A 19,208-nucleotide genomic window follows, 5' to 3' on the forward strand; every position below is an offset into this window, starting at 1 on the left:
TCAGTTTGTCCGTAGGTCTCCAGAAGGGCGAAAAATGGTCGAGAACAGAAGTCTATTCTCGAACTTCCTGTTTGCCTGTATGGCCGGTTTTTCGCGCTTTGGAGGCTTCGGGGAAGCCTTCGGAGGACGAAAAACGGCCTCAAAAGAACATGATTGCTGGCTAGCTGACAGGGCAACACCTCTCATGCCCTGACAAATGGCTCCGCCATAGGTTCACCATCACAGCTCTATAGTAATAGAGTTATTATAATATTTGACCTTCTTTATCTTTTATATATATTTATAAAGGCACCTGTAAGCTTCCATATACTGTTCATAGTATTTTTGGGTAATGATTTCGTTTAGTATCTTAGATATTTAAAGACAGAAATATGCTAACTTGTCTTTGAATAAAAAAATCTAAATACATTTCTTCCCAGGAAATAAAAAATATAATAGCTGACATCAGGGATCTCAAACTCAAAAGAATAGTACAATACGCCAAATAAATCTCTGGAAGCTTTGAGGTAACTTGAAGGAGCATTGAGGAAACTTGAGGAAATATTTCATAATGTAGTAGAGATCTTTTTTCACAAGATTCCCCCTCCCCCAGGCCTTTACATTGCTAATTTCTGTATATGAAGCAATGGGAATTCAATGCAAGTACTGAACTCTATAGTATTTTGTTTTAAACCCCAACATAAATTGTACAATCTTCCCAATTTATTGAAAAATATGGGATGAAAGGCAAAACACTAGTGCGATGAGAAGATTGAACCACACTTTTACCCTTCTGTATTGAAGGGTATGCAGGAATCTTGTACTGTATTTCATTTGCCACTGGTTACTTCTTTATTTATTTGTTTTTCGTGTGTGACCTTTTTCTTTTCTGAAAATAGGAATCCCTTTCTAACCAGCAGCAGCTTCCCTGCACCCTTAACAACATGATTTCCTTCATTCTTAAGAATGATTTGCTTTCTAAAACAAGTAGAAACCTTGAAAGGCTTTACTGTACATTCTTAAATGGATGTGCTAATTAACATTTTCTGGACTTCTGGCCACATTTTGTCATTTTGCAACTATATTGCTCTCCTTTGCTAACATACTCTATATTAAAATGTTTATTTAAATTCTTCATCTTTGCATTTTTAGATGAAAAATTATTAATTGACAGAGTATCATCTGCTGGTATGATCAACCCAGAGGATAGATGGACAACACTACAGTTGAATGGCCATGTTGCTCATTTTGAAGCACAAATAAGAGTGAAGTGTGATGAAAACTATTATGGACCACAGTGCAATAAATTTTGTGGCCCGCGTGATGACTTTGTGGGCCATTACACATGTGACCAAAATGGAAATAAGGCTTGTATGGAAGGCTGGATAGGTGATGAATGTAAACAAGGTACTGTATTTCTCATGTTTATTATGCAACAGTTATATTGGAATTGTGATGTGTTTTTATGGCAAAGAGGAGAATTTTGACTACTCCCCAAGCCTATTTTTGTAGTTATTAAATACACTTGTAATACTAACTATCCATTTTAAGTGGCACTATTTACTTTCTTTTATTTATACACACATGTATGTTACCCCCCCCCCCCCCATCCCAGAGTAGATGTATTAAGCCTTTGGCATTCATAACTGATAACAAAGTTCATATAATCAAGCCATCTACTGCAGCATTTGAAGATCAACATAAATAAATAGTTGTTCTTCTCCAGCATAGAATATCAGTGCACTATTATTAACCCAGTACTTTATGTTAGTGCCATATCTGAATTAGGCAGGACCTTTAATCCATATGTTGTCTATTCCAATTAACGCGTGGCTCTTAAGTTTTGGAGTCCTTTCTAAATAGAAAACTAAATCGGTCACCACGATGTAGAAAAGATGTGGAGACTCTAGAAAGAGTGCAGAGAAGAACAACAAAGATGATTAGGGGACTGGAGACTAAAACATATGAAGAAGAGTTGCAGGAACTGGGTATGTCTAGTTTAATGAAAAGAAGGAGTAGGGGAGACATTATAGTAGTGTTCCAATATCTCAGGGGTTGCCACAAAGAAGAGGGAGTCAAACTATTCTCCAAGGCACCTGAGGGTAGAACAATGGGTGGAAACTAATCAAGGAGAGAAGCAACTTAGAACTGGGGAGAAATTTCCTGACAGAACAATTAATCAGTGGAACAGCTTGCCTCCAGAATTGTGAATGCCCAACACTGGAAGTCTTTAAGAAGATGTTGGATAGCCATTTGTCTGAAACAGTATAGGGTTTCCTACCTAGGCAGGGGGTTGGACTAGAAGACCTCCAAGGTCCCTTCCAACTCTGCTATTGTAAAAAAGACAGGAGCTGAACTTTATAACTTCTGCAAGCAAAATAATGTCCATCATTGAATTATGCCGCCTCTAAAATAGCTAATATGATTTTGTTTATTAGCAATACTGTATTGAAACAGCAAGTCTTTAAAAAGCACATGAATCACAAAATGTTTTAACCATAGAAGCTCTTGAACCAACTTCAGTGAAGCTCATTATTTATTAAAATGTTTTTTATTCTACATTTCTTTTGAAATATTCAAGAATATACATTGTTTACCATAATCGGCAAGCTATAATGACCACTATTCACAGAACTTATATTTCTGTGGTTTACCTGTGATTTGCTTTCTTATCCAGATAAACTCAAGTATTACCCGTCTTTCAAGTATATTAAGAAATTAGACTATTCTAGAAACTGCTTTTGAAAATAGTGAGCTTGTGTTTTGAAAGCTGACCATAGTGCAATTGTTTTATTTGTCTATAGTGCACAGTTAAAACACTATGAAGATATTGAATACCCATTTGTCTGCAACGGTATAGGATCTCCTGCTTGACGGGAGGTTGGACTAGAAGACCTCCAAGGTCTCTTCCAACTGTGTTATTCTATTTTGTTCTGTTCGTCATTTTAGAGAACTTAATCTGCATCCATTCCAAAATTAGAATGTTGGCAGAGCATCTGAGATATTATATTTATATCTTGTAAGAATAGCCTTTGGACAGGATACTTTTATAATGCTTTATGTTTCCTCTTTGTATCTTTTTGTGTTTCCTGAAATAGATATTTTTAGACAGGAAAAATCACAAAAAAACTATTTGGTTTTTTGTATACAGGAGGTTATGGATGTGATCATTGTGATTGATAGTTTTAGCTAAAACTTCCACTTTTTCTTAAAACTATCCTTCGAGGGGGGGGGATCAGTGCATAAAATGGTAGTATCATTTAATTACAGTAATCACTTTTTCTAAAGAGTTAGTTCTAACTGATGATTAATTCTTTCTTTTCATAGCTGTATGTAAGCAAGGATGTAATTTAATCCGTGGAGGATGCAGTGTACCTGGGGAGTGCAAGTAAGCTTGCTTATTTACTTACTTACTCTGAGTGGCATAGAACTCCCCAATATGTAATTCAGATTCAAATCATGCAATGTTAAAAAATAACTAGAAACATTCCTATGGAATCAGGAATAAAAACATTAACAATTTTGAAGAATCCAATCTCATGACTGAAAGACAATTATAGCAAACCAGCTTCCCTGGCTTGATAGAACAACCAAAGTTTTCACCAGTTTCCTACAAACCAGAGGGGAGGGGCAAATTACACAATTGGGCAGAAGGTGCTGCTTCATAGGAGTGGGATGGCAACTTAAAAGGAGTACTTCTTTTGCTCTTAAGATAACAATTTCTAATTGAGGGAAATACAACAAGCCTACCCAACTTGATCTTAACAGGCAGGGCAAAGGTGGTCCCTTAGACATGCAAACCCTGTAGATATCTTTAAGGATATATCTAAGGACTTTGCAGCCATTCTGCGAATTGCATCTGGAAGCTAACTATCAACAGGTACAGTTCTTAGACTAGAATTCTTATGTGGATATTTTGAGATGAACCTATTACTAACTGAGTGGCTTCATTTTAGTTCAGCTGTAACTTCCACATTCTTTGGAAGTTTAGCCCCATGTCAAGTGCATTACAACAGCCAAATCAATAGGTAACAGGCTTACAGTGAACAATGATGGTTGTTCCAACAGAATTTACTATGCATATAAGATGGAGCTTGCAAATACCCTCTTGACCTGCTCTCCCTAAACTGCAAACCAGCACTTCCTGAGACAGTAGAACTCTGCTTAGAGTTAATAATGGAACCTCATGGAAAACATCTTCCTTGGATTGAGTCTCTACCTGATCCCATCCAGACCCAGACAACCTCCCAGTGCCTGAGCAATATTTCAAAAGCATCAACTACTCAATGAGGGGTCAAAATACAACATTAAATATCATCTGTCTACCGATGTAATGTTACCCCATGCTACTGGAGAATCTCACTAATGTCATTTAGATGCTGAATTAAAAGTGGGAGAGCATCAAGCCCTGCAGGACTCTCCATTAAGAAGTCTACAATTTAATCTCCTTCACCAGCCCCAACCCAGAATTGTGACTTCAGGAAGGGGGAGAAATATTATAATTCAGTTGGCCATTGTAACCTTTGAAGATGGTTCAGAAGGCTATTGCGTTCTATGGCACTGAAAACTACTTCCTCCAAGATTCTCCATAATTGCAGATCAGGGGTTTTTTCCCCATAATTTTCTCCCAATGGGAGGGTTGGAGATTACAATTGTCCAGCATATCTTGATCAAATGGTAGATTCTGGGGAGAGGACTCACTATCACCTCTTTCAAAAAGGGGGAATACTACTCTCGGTATGAAGTTTATGCCGATATGTATTAGATTATAGAACACTTCCTAGATTTCTGCAGGAACCATGTAAATGTATAAAGAACTATTTTTTTGGATTCCACATCATGTAGATTATAAAGATAGTTCATATTGCACTATATATATATATCTCAAGAGAGAGAAGATTCATTTCTTGTTCATTCTCAATTCAGTTTTCATTCAAGGACCTCACATTTATTTGACAAGCTAGATAAAAAGCAGTTGACAAAAGCTTTTAGTTTTTTAATCACCTTATAATATCAAGTAGCAAAGCTATTGAGTTAAAAATAAAAATATGCAAGAAAAGATAGCTTATGCTAGTGATTCCTCTGAAGTAGGTTTGTAACTCGAGATGCAAACAAAAAAGATCAAAATATTGAGATTACTTGGAAATATTTAGTTTTTAGCTCTAGGTGTATTAATTTGCTTGCTTTATATATGTAAATGAAACACTGCACTTGAATACAAGAGTGAGAACAAAGTTGCTCATAAGTTCTCACCAGTAGTGATGTAGGGTTTCCTGCCTAAGCAGGGGATTCGACTAGAAGACCTCCAAGGTCCCTTCCAACTCTGTTATTCCTATTCTGTTCTATTCGTTTTCTCCGTTGCTCTAAGTTTTATTTCATTTTATTTTATCTGAAGACTGCCCTAAATGCTCTATTTGAGCAAACAGATGGTATGTAACACTATTTGAATTTGTATAATTGGCAACAATGTCTATATTTGAAAATATAAAAATATGTGCCCAGTTTATTGCTATTGCTTGCAATACAATTTTGAAAAGTATCATCATTTGAAAAATAGAAACAATCTCTAAAATTCAGAGATTTGTCTAGCAATTGAGCATCTTCCCCACAAAATTACTAAATGCCCATAAAAATGCATATAAACAATGGTTTGGCAGTTGAGTTAGATAACAGAAGGAGATCCAGTTTCCTTAGCTATGGAGACTCACTAAGTTACTTTGGGCCAATCCTTTTTTCTCAATCCAACCTACCTCACAAGATTATTACTTAGGAGGAAAATAAGTGAATTGTATATACTGCTTTGGAACAAAATGAACAGAATGTAAATCAAACTTATATGGACAGGTAGATCATTTGAATGTCAGTAAAAACACAGTAAGTGTGCTTCTAGTGCTTAAAAATACTGTTTCCTGGTTAATCTAAATGCCTCCAGTCTGATATAAAATAATGTATTCTTATTATCAGCTATATATTACTTTCACTGTGTATATAGCTTTGGAACCAATACTATAAAAATGATACAAATTAGTTAATAATTTATAGTTTTATATATTTTATTGGTGGTGTTTCCTATAGTTTTATATTTTCTAACATTGTAAGCCACCCAGAGATAACGTGTAGTAAGATAGGCAGCCAGCAAATTTAATAAATAAATAATATAATTGACAGTGGACATCATGAATATCTTACCTGTGGGAGGACTTTCAAAGATCAGAAATTGAGAGGGAAATAAGTTGCATTCAGCATTGAAAATGTTTTAGGGCAATCTCTTAGCCGCAGATTAAAACAATGGAACATTCACAAGTATTTTAAAATAATCAAGATGATAAAGTATAGATGGTTTTAAAAAAATAATTTGTACTTAGTACTCGAAGGAAACCTAAACATTGGTAAGCAAAAGTTAGCTTCTGATGAATGCTGAAATTATAAATCAGGCAGGCTGTCAGCAACCCAGAATATTTTTAATTTATATAAGAAGGGCCATTGATACAAAAAAAAACACCCCTTTGTAGTTTTATAACTTCTCACTGACATATGTCATTATGTCAGGTATAGTAAGAGATATGCCTGTTTTTAAGATTATGGCAATCCATGGTGGCTGGATGCTTCGTTGTTGTTAAAGACTGCTTATAGAAAACGATTGAATGCAAATTTGCAGCTTAAAATTGTATGAGCATTGTAGCTAATCAATATATTGCTAACGTTTAATATGCTTTTATGTCTAGGTGTAATTATGGTTGGCAGGGGCAATTCTGCGATGAGTGTGTCCCCTACCCAGGCTGTGCTCATGGGAGTTGCAACATCCCATGGGAATGCAAATGTGAAACCAACTGGGGCGGCCTGCTCTGCAACAAAGGTATTGCACTTCTATTTGTAATAAATATTTTAAAACTTCAAGATTAACAAAAATCTAGTAGCACTTGTTTATGTAAAGATGTTTACTTAAGAGCATTCAGCAGAATATTGTTTGTGTCAGGTAACTTTCCTGTAACATGTAGTTCTGTAGCTTGATGGATTTTTCTATATTTGCCAACATAAATGTCACAAAAATAATAGTATATGCAATCTCTTACATGAAAACAGATGCATTAAAGAAAATATAGATATGGATATATGTATGTTAGAGCTACAAAAGTATTTTAACATTATATTTGAAAAGACTGTATGAAATTTTGTATCTTATTTATTATTTTAATTCTTCCTTTCTGTCTAGATTTAAACTATTGTGGAAATCATCATCCATGTGTGAATGGTGGAACCTGCATGAATACAGAACCAGATGAATATAGCTGTGCTTGCCAAGATGGTTACTCAGGAAAGAACTGTGAAATTGGTACATAAAGTTAATAATACATTTTCTACTCCAGAAATTTTATTAATTAGTGACAGTCTTGGAAAAATGTGGAATGTATGACTTATTCCTTTTCCCTGTCTGCATTAGGAATAAATGAATTTCTGTTCTCTTCATTGTCTTTTATCAAAAGATCTATGCTTCAAAAATTTATAGATAACAGCTTATACTTGCAAGCTAAAATTAGCTTTTTACAAATGACATTTATGTCTTAGATAATCCTGCAAACTGTACAAAATAATGATGGGAAATACACTAAAGCTATAATAGAGAAATGTTGGAAAATATCTTCATCTTAACAATATATACATTATGAAAACAATAGGAAAATAATTATTGTTTATTATTAAACGTCTATGCCATCCATCTCGCCAAGGCAATTCTAGGCAGCTTACAGTTGTATAATTAAAATCCTATATAAAACCTTAAAACAATACAAACCACACATATAATTCAGTTGAAATTCAATTAACCAAGATCAGAAGAAGGGAGCAAAGTACGTGGAGGGGGAGTAGTAGAGGGTCTGTCTAATCAATTAACCACTTCCAAGATGCCACATTGGGGCTCCAGGCCAGCTGACAGAGCCAGGTCTTCATGCTCTTTCAGAAGGCCAGAAGATAAAGATCTCACCTTGGGAGGGGCAGGATGTCTTTTATCAAAGACAGGAACCATGGCAGAAAAGGTTCTTATCCTGAACCTCACCAGCCAAAATTTCTTTACTAATGGGGTCTGCAGCATACCTTTTCTGCTAGTGCGGGTGGGCTGGGCTAATCCCAATGGAATGATGCAGTTTCTCAGATATCCTGGAGCTGTGCCAGAAAGGCTTTAAAAGTGATAACCAACACCTTGAATTGGATCCGGAAGCAAACTGGCGATCTACAAAATATTCATGAACATACACAAAATTTTTAAGCAGTTCTGTTGACTATGTCAATGATTAAGAAAAAAGAGAGGTAGAAAAACAAGAAACGAGAGAGAAAATGAAATTGGCAGATATGGGATCACACTAAACCAGGGGTGTCAAACTGGTGACCCACAGGCCAGATGTGTCACGCACAAGCCATGCCCACCCTAGCTCCACGAATGGGAAACCTCATGAAACGTCACGTGATGGCAATGTGATGCAGCGAGTTTAACACTTGTGTCCTAAATGTATACAATTTAATGGTGACTTTTCTTATAGAAAAACTATAAATAGGGTTTCAGCCTGGATTTAAAAGCTATTATTTTTTTCCTTTTAGCTGAGCATGCTTGTGTTTCAAATCCTTGTGCTAATGGCGGAATTTGCCATGAAATTTCATCCGGGTTTAAATGTCAGTGTCCTAAAGGATGGAGTGGACCAACATGTGCAATTGGTAGGTACTGACTAAGTTATATTTGTACCTTGCTGATGAAAAACTCATTTTGGTGTTCAAAAATTTCTTGCAACTCAATTGCCATTCCCTTAGAGATATCTTGAAGGAAGTGCCTGTTTCTGCAATTCACACAACTCACCCCTTTGTCATCCTTATCCATATCATTTTCTTTTTGATTTTTATAATTAAAACTAACTAAAATTCCACCCAGAAATATGTCTTAAAATTATTATGGTATGTGGCTATAATACAGTGCTTAAGAATGTTAGCAAGAGAGAAAGAATGAGAGATAAGTCATTTTAGGATTGACAGGAAGGATCCTCATCAGTTATTTACTAGAAAATACTGTAATTCTCAACCTGTAGCCTTTTTCTGAATTAGTTAATTTCTTTTCCCAATGGCAGTATGAAGTTGCATTATACAGTCCTTCACAAAATTCTAAATATGCCCATAAATTTAAAACGTTTGGATGCAACTTCTTTTTTTAAGAAAAATGTGTGTAATAAAATAGTTTGTCAGAAAATGAGTAGCAATGATGAAGGGGAGAACCACAATAGATGAGACAAAGATGCAAAATGTGTGGAACTCCTCACATGGATGAACAGGCCAGTATTTTTCCTTTTCTTATTTGATTGAGATTTTTTTTAAACTATGTTAACCCTGTTTTAGGATTTGAACATCTTTATTTTTATTTTACTTTATTGCCAGTTTTGACAATTGTAGACAGTTCTGGAATGACATGTCGAATTAAATTAGTATCTTTCTTTGCTTGAAAGATACTTTATAATTCTAAAGCTATCTCAAACAACTGTTTCCCTCCCCAGATATTGATGAATGTGTATCTAACCCTTGTGCTAGTGGTGGTACTTGTGTCGATCGCATTAATGGGTTTGAATGTATATGTCCACAGCAGTGGATTGGGGCAACCTGCCATCTTGGTAAGTCTTAACATTTAAAAGTATCTCACATTATTACTTCAAAAAGATTTTAAAAGATTTTTTACAGTCATCTTTGCTGAATTATTATTTAGCTACTGCTCATATCACTTTGTGAAACCGGTTGTAAAATGTTACTATCTTTTGAATGCAGGAGTCATATATTATACTATATTTAATCAAAATCCATCTCTAGCATTCTTGCCTGCTATAGGGAGGCAAAATAACAGTGGCAAAATAACAATGGCTAGATTAGGCGTGTGTAAATGTTTAAGCTACTGTGTTTCACTGCAGAAAGGTTTTTGTTCCTGCTTCCTGGCCATTCAGTTTTCCTTATTGCTTCATTTGCTTGACTCATTTCATGATTGTGGTATGTGCATGCTGCAGGATTAATCAGAAACATGGAGCTTTCTGTACAGATGTTTGGGCAGATTCTTTTTGAATGCATAGGTCAGGCTAGAGTTAAGAAAAGAACCCTACAATTTTTGTTTTGCCAGGGAAATAGGCTATGGCATTAGAGGAGAATCAGGTCAGTGAGAGCACTGATCTTTATGCCTCAGATATTATAATCAATTTTCTGTTGAGCTAGCAATTGAATAGTTGTATAAGAGGTAGAATAGAGGCGGATATCTAACCTTTCTTTTAAAAAGCTGGATAGCCATACATTATCCCCTGTGTCCACATTTGTTGGCTCTTCTGCATATAACCCACAATTAAGTTGTTAGTTGAAAAATTCCTAATGCAGCTGCCAGAAGGGTGATGTGGTATGTGGTGTGGTTTGGTTTGGTTTGATTTGGTTTGGTTTGGTATTTGAAAAGATTGGAAGTAACCTGTTCAGATAATTTTTATTACAGCTATTTTCCTGGATTGTATTTAAACAGTCACTGAGGCTTTCCTAGGGCAAAGAATGCAGCATGCATATTGCAAATATCAGCAAACAGTATCAAAGTAGCGAAAGAAATTTAGCTGATATTTGGAAAGCATGGAAGCTTTGCTTTGGTGCAAGGGCAGTCTCTTTCTGGGTTTGTTCTTCACTCTCTGCTTTTCTTCTCTTCTTTCACAGATGCTAATGAGTGTGAAGGGAAAACCTGTCTTAATGCTCATTCTTGCAAAAATCTTATTGGTGGATATTATTGTGACTGCATTCCAGGATGGAAAGGAGTAAATTGTCACATCAGTCAGTATTTAATATTTAGTGTATACCCTTGACCCTAAGGGTCTCTTATTTATAGACTAAAAGCAGACAATCTTAAATTAATGCTTATGTTTCATTTCCAAACCTAACCTTTCTACAAGTCTTTACGGTTACACTTTTTATCACATACTTCCTTGCATCTAAAGCCTTAGCTTTTGAATTGTGGAATGAACTAACTGAAAGTTTCTGAGAAATTACTCACATGGGACAATTTGTTTTAAACATTGCTTGACTTTGTGATTTGGGCTCTTTCAAATTTGCATTACTTATAAAAATTTTATTTCCTTTCCTCTGGAAAACATCAGTTTGGATATTTGAAATCAACAGATATCATTAATTACGCTTCAGTCTGTTTCCATTATTTTTCCATTATTTTAATGATTTTCCTATTTTATCCATAGATGTTAATTATTGTCATGACCAGTGCCAAAATGGAGGGACTTGCAAGGTAATTTTGTGTTATTTTATGATTTTTTGAGCAACCTTTTAAATTTAACATTTATCAGCAGGATCATAATTGGACCTTGACAGCATTTGTCTTAACCTCACCCTTTTAATTCTTTATAACTTTGTAGACAAATAACACTGTAACAATTGTTGCAATTGTTCATTTATGGACAATACAGTACAAAGTTCAAGATTCAAATGGATAGCTGGCAGCCATTCAAGAATATACTTTCAGTAATGTATATAGGTAGTGCTTGAATTGTGACAGTAATTGGGACCTGAATTTCCATCACTAAGTGACATCACAGTCTCTATTGATGTTGATAACTGAATCCCATCAGTTATTGGGAGAGGACCATCCAGTTGCAATCATGTCTCAGCAGTGGGCACTGCAGTAGGACACAGGTTGCAAGTGCCTTCATTCAGCACCATCATAGTTGCTGAACAAATATTTGTTAAACAAGGGCTATCTGCATCAGATAGACAGCCATATAGTCATATAGTCATATAAATAAATAAATTCATCCAGTAAAATCAAGGAGATAAAAGGATACATTAAATCCAAGTTTTTGATAATATGGACTAGGTATACCAAAAGCAGTAGTGTGGGATACTGTCTGACTCTTAATTGCCCCTTTCTGTAAATAAAAGGATTATTTACATTTTGACAATTACATTATCCTCAAAATCTAAATAAGACTACAAGGAAGAGTTCTGAAGTACTTCAGAAAAGATTTATTGAGGGTAAAATAAAACATTTTCTAGTATCTTCTGGAAATGATTATAATTTTTTTTTTCAATTTGTCCATGCAGGATGAAGTGAATGGCTATCATTGCATATGCCCTCCTGCTTTCATAGGCAAGAACTGTGAAAAAAAAATTGATGACTGCATGAACAACCCATGTCAGAATGCAGGTCACTGTATTAACCTCATCAATGGATTCCATTGTCTTTGCCCTCATGGCTTCTCAGGAGAATTCTGTGAGGTGAAGGATACTTTAAACTTGTTAGAATGCTTGGATGGTCTAAATTCTAGGGAAACTTGAATGTTTGTTGTTATGGATGAATGGAACAAACAGATCTGTAGAAGAGGGCACCTTCATTTTTAGAGACCAGTTTTTTCAAGTATGCCGAAATAACTGATTGGTATCAATCAGATTGGAAGACTTTGTCCCATATAGCTAAGGTTGATCCCAGTTCCCACATCTTTTAGTGAAAAAAAACTATCTCCCTTATCTGACTATTTAACTGTTTTAATGCTGTAATATAGTTCTGTTGTGCTTTTATGTGTTTGATTAACAGGTAACATTTGGGGAAAAGCTTAATGCAAATAGTTGCTTCTTTAAAACATTTGTAGTTGACATAAAGAACTATATTAAGATTACAGTTCCTTATAATAAGTGTAATTTAATATTTTTTGTAGTTACAGGATTTTTAAAAATTTGCCACCTTCATCAAATCACCTACAAGACACTTTAATTATACCCTTAATGCAATTAAACAAACTTGCTTCTCATGTTAAAGACAAGCCATAAGTAATATATTTCCACCCCAAAGCTTGATTAACTGTCAATTGAGTGAAAGTGCTTGTCCAGCTCTCATCATCAAAATAAATTTCAAATTTAAATCTGTTTGGCAGAGTAATTAAAATGGTTAGCTTGGAAATCAAATATTTTCAAAGAAGAATCACCCCCTATAATAATCTCTACACCTTTCTCATTCACAGAATCCCAAAGCAGTTTGAAAACAATTGTTTCTGCAAAAAATAATCCTAGCAGTTCTTTTGAGGAAACAGATTGAAAAGCAATCAAGTTACTCTTCTCCTTGGAAAACATGCTAGCTGCTGCATAAGCAATAGGATGCAAATAAATTTCTGCAAATGGTCCCACAAACTCCACAGAACTACAGATTTTATAAAAACAAATTAGCTTTGTAGTGGTTTCAAATGCATAGCAGTTGAGCCATACATAAATTAACTCAGTACCAAATAAAACTTAAGAGATGTATTTTACCTGAAATTCTATAAAAAGACTTTCAGTTAAGAATTAGGCTCTATGTATCTACGTTTTAGAATTTAGACTTAGTTTGATGCATAGAAAAAAGCAGGTGTATTAGAGATTGTATGATAGAGAAATAGATTACCGTATTTTTCGGAGTATAAGACACACCTTTTTTCCCTCAAAAAAGTGGGTGAAAATCTGGGTGCGTCTTATACATTGAATACAATATTTTTTGCCTCCTGAAACCCCATGCCCTTCACCAAAATGGCTGTGTAGAGCCTTTAGTAGGCTTATAGAGTGCTCCTGGGGGCTGGGAAAGACACAACTGAGTGGAAAACGAGCCATTTTTTGCTCAATTTTCCCCCAGCCCTAGGAGCATTCTATAAGCTTCCTAAAGGCTATGCACGACCGTTGACAAAAAATGGGCCCGTTTTTGCAAAACATGGGCCGTTTTTGGGAGGTCTGCAGAGTGCAAAAACTTGTTTTTTTTTTTAATTTGCCCCTCAAAATCTTGGTGTGTCTTATACTCCAGTGCATCTTATACTATGAAAAATGCGGTAATAACATTAATTATTGAACTGAAATTCTTAGCAGAGTAATGCATTCAGCCAGTGTGCTTTAATGATTAATAAACTGGATTAGGATTGGAAAGATACAGATTCAAGACTGCCTTTAGCCATGGAAATTCACTCCCTCATACTCTGCCAAACTTAATTCACATGTTTATTGTGCCAATACAATGAAGGGAGATCCCCATTTAAGTCACTTTGAGCTCCAGATGTCATCTAAAGGTTGAATACTTGACATAAATTAGAATTTAATATTAGTGACATACCACTTCTCTCACTTTTTTAAGCCCATAACTAATCTATAAAAATGAGAGTAACTATCTTGTGGAATATTGTTACACAACTAACAATGCGGTTTAAATCTTTTGTAGATCGATATAGATCTCTGTAAGCCCAACCCTTGCCAAAATGGAGCACAGTGTTATGATCTGAGAGAAGACTATTATTGTGCTTGCTCTGATGATTACGATGGGAAGAACTGCTCTCACCTCAAGGATCACTGTAAAAATAACTCTTGTAAAGGTACTGTCTGTCCTGCGAAATAATAATAGGATTCTTTCAGAGAAAAATGATGTTCAGTGATTTTTCTTAATTGGTATTACAGATTTTAACAATATGAAGGACAAACTTACAAGCATGTAAATTTGATTTTTTTTAAAAAAAAAAATCAATGCAGTAAGAAAGGAAAACAACAAGCCTCAGTCCTTCCATAGAAAGTAAATATATGGAGATGAACATGAATTATTTTACTTATCCACAGAGGATCTGTTAGTCATTTTTTTCTTAGATAAAACTGACATCATCTTCTTATACGCTTGTTCTTACCTTGTTTGCATTATCAAACTTGCTTCCCAGCAGTAGATTAAATTCTGTTTTGAGTGTCAGTGAAACAGACAGTAGAAGTGGATCACATTTTTTATCTTTCTATAGCCTCTTTTTGTCTCTCCAAATCTGATTCAGAGAACTGGGAACTATTTTGAGCAGATTTAAAAGATCATACAGAGATAAAATTCTAATACAGTTTAAAGTTCTTTCATATGATAATTGTTAGCCAATTAGTATTTTATAAGACCATTATATGTCATATACTAAGTACTAGCAAGTAATATTTAGAATGTATCCACTTCCTAATCCATGCAATGTTGTGTCATAAAGAGAAGTTTTGGTTGGTTTTCTGCTAAATATTAGTGCAACTTAAATATGAAGACTAAATGAAATATTTTGTGCCAGAATTAAGAAACCACAGGTTTATGGAGGCCTTCTATCCTAGAGGGTAGCTTATATGCATAATTTTCTCTTATTCTTAGTAATAGACAGCTGTACAATAGAAGTCTTCACAAATGCTACTCAGAATGGCATTCGTTTAATCTCATCCAGTGTATGTGGGCCTCATGGACGCTGCATCAGTCAACCAAGAGGAAATTTTACTTGTGCCTGCGAAAAGGGCTTTACTGGAGCGTACTGTCATGAAAGTATGTAAAATATATATGTATATTATTAAAAACAAGGCTCACGTATTTGGGCTTAATTTATAAAACATGATTTCTTAACTGTTTAAAGTGATTCCATAGGTACATAATAAGATTTAGAGATCTAAGTTAATTGAAGACTTAGACTTTATTATTTGCACTTATAGACCGCCCCCTCTCCCAGAAGGGACTCGAGTTTGATCATGAGTGACTATTTCTATGAGTAGTAGCCATTTGCTCTCAATAGGGTGATGGGCAGGTGTCTTTGCAGAAACAGCTGCTCTGTTGTACAAATACTAAATTATAGTATTCATTGGTGAACTGTTTAAGGATCTATTGTATAATGACTAGATTGTTGCTGTTTGCCAAATTTACAAGTTTTACAAATTTACTCTTTCTCTTTCTCAGTGATATCAAGATTTTGTTCAAAAAATGTCAAAGAAACCATGGTCGCCTGGGCGAAAAATTTCAGTTACAATGTGGAATTGGCTAAGTGGGAAAAACTTTGGATACTTAATCAGAAACTAACATTGGCTACGGCATATAAAGAACATCTTTATAAGATGTTCTACAGATGGCATCTCCCCCCAGCATGGCTTTCCAAAATGTTCACAAATCTGGCCCCAAACTGTTGGAAGTTTAAAAAAACACCAGGCACTTTCTATCATATGTGGTGGACGTGCAATGAGGCAAAAAATATTGGAAAATGATTCAATCATGGTTAGAATAAATGCTGGGAGAACAAATTATGTTTACACCAGAAACTTTTCTCCTAGGCATAATACCGGAGGGGTTTAAGAAAGATACACTTTATCTAATTATACATATACTAACTGCAGCGCGCATAACCTATGCACAGTATTGGAAAAAAGAAAATACACCATCAGAGCTTGATATAATCAGAAAAGTGTTGGCCTGTGCAGAAGCAGATAGGAACTTAAAAATAAAGGGGAGATCAGAATATTTTGAAGTATGGAACAGATTTTATGATTGGTATAAGACAAGATGACAAGACTGGAACAAATGTATATATTGTGATTGGACAGAAGGATAGACAATGTATTAAGTAGATTAATTGTTAATGATTGAAACTAGCTGTACATAATGTGAATGCATGGTCACTCCGACTCCGCGGTATTGCATTGTTTTAAATGTAAAAATAATAAAAATATATTTTTAAAAAAGATTTTGTTCAAAAAAAGCACTTTGTAGTGAAATGTACATTGCATGGATAAAGATGTACAGGCACACAAAATTGTAGATCTATACTACTCAGTATATAAGGTCTCCAGTGTTTATGAATGAATCAGGATCTTTAGATTGATTTTTGCCAAGAATTTCCAGCTTGTCTTAGCTTTACAGCAGCAATGATAAAATCACTGCTGAGTGAAGAGAGCTCAGAGAGAAAATAAGAAAGAGAGCAGTCTGGTTTCCTGGCCCACAACCTGCCATTTTACACTTGGCCACATTTGATAAAATTAAGTTTTGTAGTAAAACCTTTAAGAGACATAAATGGCATTTATAATTGTGATTCGTGTTCTGCAACAAACTTGACATTTTTTAGATTATGAAAACCCCCACAAAGTAATAAAAACTTCACAAAGCAAGAGCCCACTCAGATAACATCTTAAATGTAGCTAAATTTTAGACTGTTTAAATAAACACTTGTTAACATGGTAGCTTTTTGAACAAAAAAAAATAGTAATCACATCCGACTTATTTCACTGGAGTAGAACAAACAGATAGTAATCTAGTAATTCTGTACTATTATATTTTAGATATTGATGACTGTCTTGAGAAACCCTGCAAGAATGGTGGAACCTGCATCGATGAAGTCAATGACTTCAGATGCTTCTGTCGGAATGGCTGGGAAGGAAAATTGTGTGACATTAGTGAGTATAGCTAAATATTAATATGTTTAAGTTAGCCATTGAAATATTTTTATCACTTGTAGTTTTTAGGGATAGTGAAAAAAGAAATTTGGGTTTCTATTCTTAATTCTCAATCACATGTCAAGATACATTATAACTAGTTTAGTTTATATTTAAAAATTCAGAAGAATAGAACTGGGGGAAGAAATACAAAGAATGATTTAAAGACTATAAAAATTAGATAAGTGTGCATTTTTAAGAAGAAAAATCATCCCTCTATTATTCTATCATAATAAATATATGATATATATGATGATACTAACCATGTATCAACATATTTTAAAAAACATTTATTAAAGTTAAAGATCATTAAAAGTCAACCAGAATTAAAAGAATCATCAAAATTGACAATAATTTCTAGTTAATCTGAGACAGTCAATATTATCTTGAAAAGCAATCAGACAGAATTTTATATTTTAAAATCTCAGGTTAAGAAAATCTTGAATTTTGGATGGTTATAATGTTCTTGTTTTGATCAGTTTGTGACTAATATACATGTCTCAAATCAACAATTCTCAAAATACAAATTTCAAATAAATTTTGCATCAGTAATAATGATAGCATTTTGTTGCGAATCTTCATTCAGTCTTTTCTATAATAAGTGATTTATTTTGTGAGATAGGCTTTTGTTGGATAGAGCGGTTGGCCTTGAATTGCCATATGGATAGTGGAGACTTGAAACTGGTGCTTTTGCTCTCATCCAGTACCTTTATACTAATTCTCTACCGAGTTAAGTAATAAAATATTTCAGTTTGGTTTTGACTTAATATATTGTACAAACCCAGCAGTTGTTGTTCGTTGATTGCAATTTAATTAACAGAATTTGCATCAGAGAGACCCATATTAATTTATTCAAAGTTATCCAGGGATATATAATATTTAAATCCAGATTAATGACACTAGATTAATGAATTGTTGTTTGTTTATAATGATTCTTCTTTTCACAGACATTTTTTGTTCAATTCTTTATTCATTTCACAGATTTTAATGACTGCTCACCAAATCCATGTCACAACGGGGGCCAGTGCATTGATTTAGAGAATGACTTCTATTGTGCATGCAAAAATGGCTGGAAGGGGAAAACATGTCATTCAAGTAAGTGGATGGTTTACTGCTTAAAATATTCAAAAGTTGAAAAGAAAACTCTTTAAGAATTGCAAAAAAAAAATGTAATGAAAAAAGAAAGTAAGATTAAGTCTAACAACTGAAACGATCTGGATATAGGGAAGAGTATAATAAAATAACAAATTATAAATTATACTTTATCTGGTAACCATTTAAAATTAATATTTATAAAATGCCATTTGAAATTTTCACAGATTATTTTTTTTAGAAAGGGCAATGCAGCAATATAGTGCCTCACATCAGGTAAAACAAAATGGTGCTTCATATGAGGTAGGAGCACTTGAATAGCACCTCTCTGCAGCTCCTTAAAACAGCTTCACGCTTTCCTGGGATTATGCAGCTGCCCTCCTTAGTTGCAAAATTATCCTAAGAGAGGTGTTCTTGTCTTTCAATGTGAAGCACTGCACACCTGAAATAGAAAGTAAGTTGAATTATAATAGGTAGTGTATATAATCCCATGTAACCAAGAATATCCCTACCTTCTATAACAATGAATTATATAGTGTATTTGATAGGCTGCTTTAATTTGCTTTTGTGATATTTAGGTAAATATCAGTGTGATGCAAATACTTGTACAAATGGAGGAACATGTTACGATGATGGTGACACTTTTCGATGCTCTTGTCCTCCAGAATGGAAAGGAAGCACTTGCAATATTGGTAAGTGCTTTATCTACTTACATTGTCTCTAAATCGAGAGAATGACTTGGCTGAGAAGCTAATATAAGTAGTCTATTTCTTCCTTCTTCAAAAATAGGGTCTAGCAGTTTTTTAAAAAGAAAACGCTATACACACGCACATACACATACATGTTCTGTGGAAGCTAAAAATAACCATTCTGCATGATGGAGC

General features: G+C 34.4%; 1 protein-coding gene across 3 annotated transcripts in view; it reads left to right on the forward strand.

The window, feature by feature from the left end:
* JAG2 (jagged canonical Notch ligand 2) overlaps positions 1 to 19,208 on the forward strand; it is a 100,873-nt gene that overhangs the window by 57,480 nt on the left and 24,185 nt on the right. For 2 of the 3 annotated variants that reach the window (XM_081969842.1, XM_081969844.1), the window contains 14 exons: positions 1,132 to 1,386; positions 3,307 to 3,367; positions 6,705 to 6,835; positions 7,193 to 7,312; positions 8,572 to 8,685; positions 9,510 to 9,623; positions 10,684 to 10,797; positions 11,217 to 11,263; positions 12,076 to 12,249; positions 14,204 to 14,354; positions 15,140 to 15,304; positions 17,080 to 17,193; positions 18,214 to 18,327; positions 18,903 to 19,016. In XM_081969842.1, the coding sequence (XP_081825968.1) occupies positions 1,132 to 1,386; positions 3,307 to 3,367; positions 6,705 to 6,835; positions 7,193 to 7,312; positions 8,572 to 8,685; positions 9,510 to 9,623; positions 10,684 to 10,797; positions 11,217 to 11,263; positions 12,076 to 12,249; positions 14,204 to 14,354; positions 15,140 to 15,304; positions 17,080 to 17,193; positions 18,214 to 18,327; positions 18,903 to 19,016 (1,788 nt within the window). The remainder of the gene's footprint in view (positions 1 to 1,131; positions 1,387 to 3,306; positions 3,368 to 6,704; positions 6,836 to 7,192; positions 7,313 to 8,571; positions 8,686 to 9,509; positions 9,624 to 10,683; positions 10,798 to 11,216; positions 11,264 to 12,075; positions 12,250 to 14,203; positions 14,355 to 15,139; positions 15,305 to 17,079; positions 17,194 to 18,213; positions 18,328 to 18,902; positions 19,017 to 19,208) is intronic. The other variant, XM_081969843.1, reaches the window with a different exon arrangement.

This window comes from Natrix helvetica (assembly GCF_964273705.1).
Source record: "Natrix helvetica genome assembly, chromosome: 1".
NCBI lineage: Eukaryota > Metazoa > Chordata > Lepidosauria > Squamata > Natricidae > Natrix > Natrix helvetica.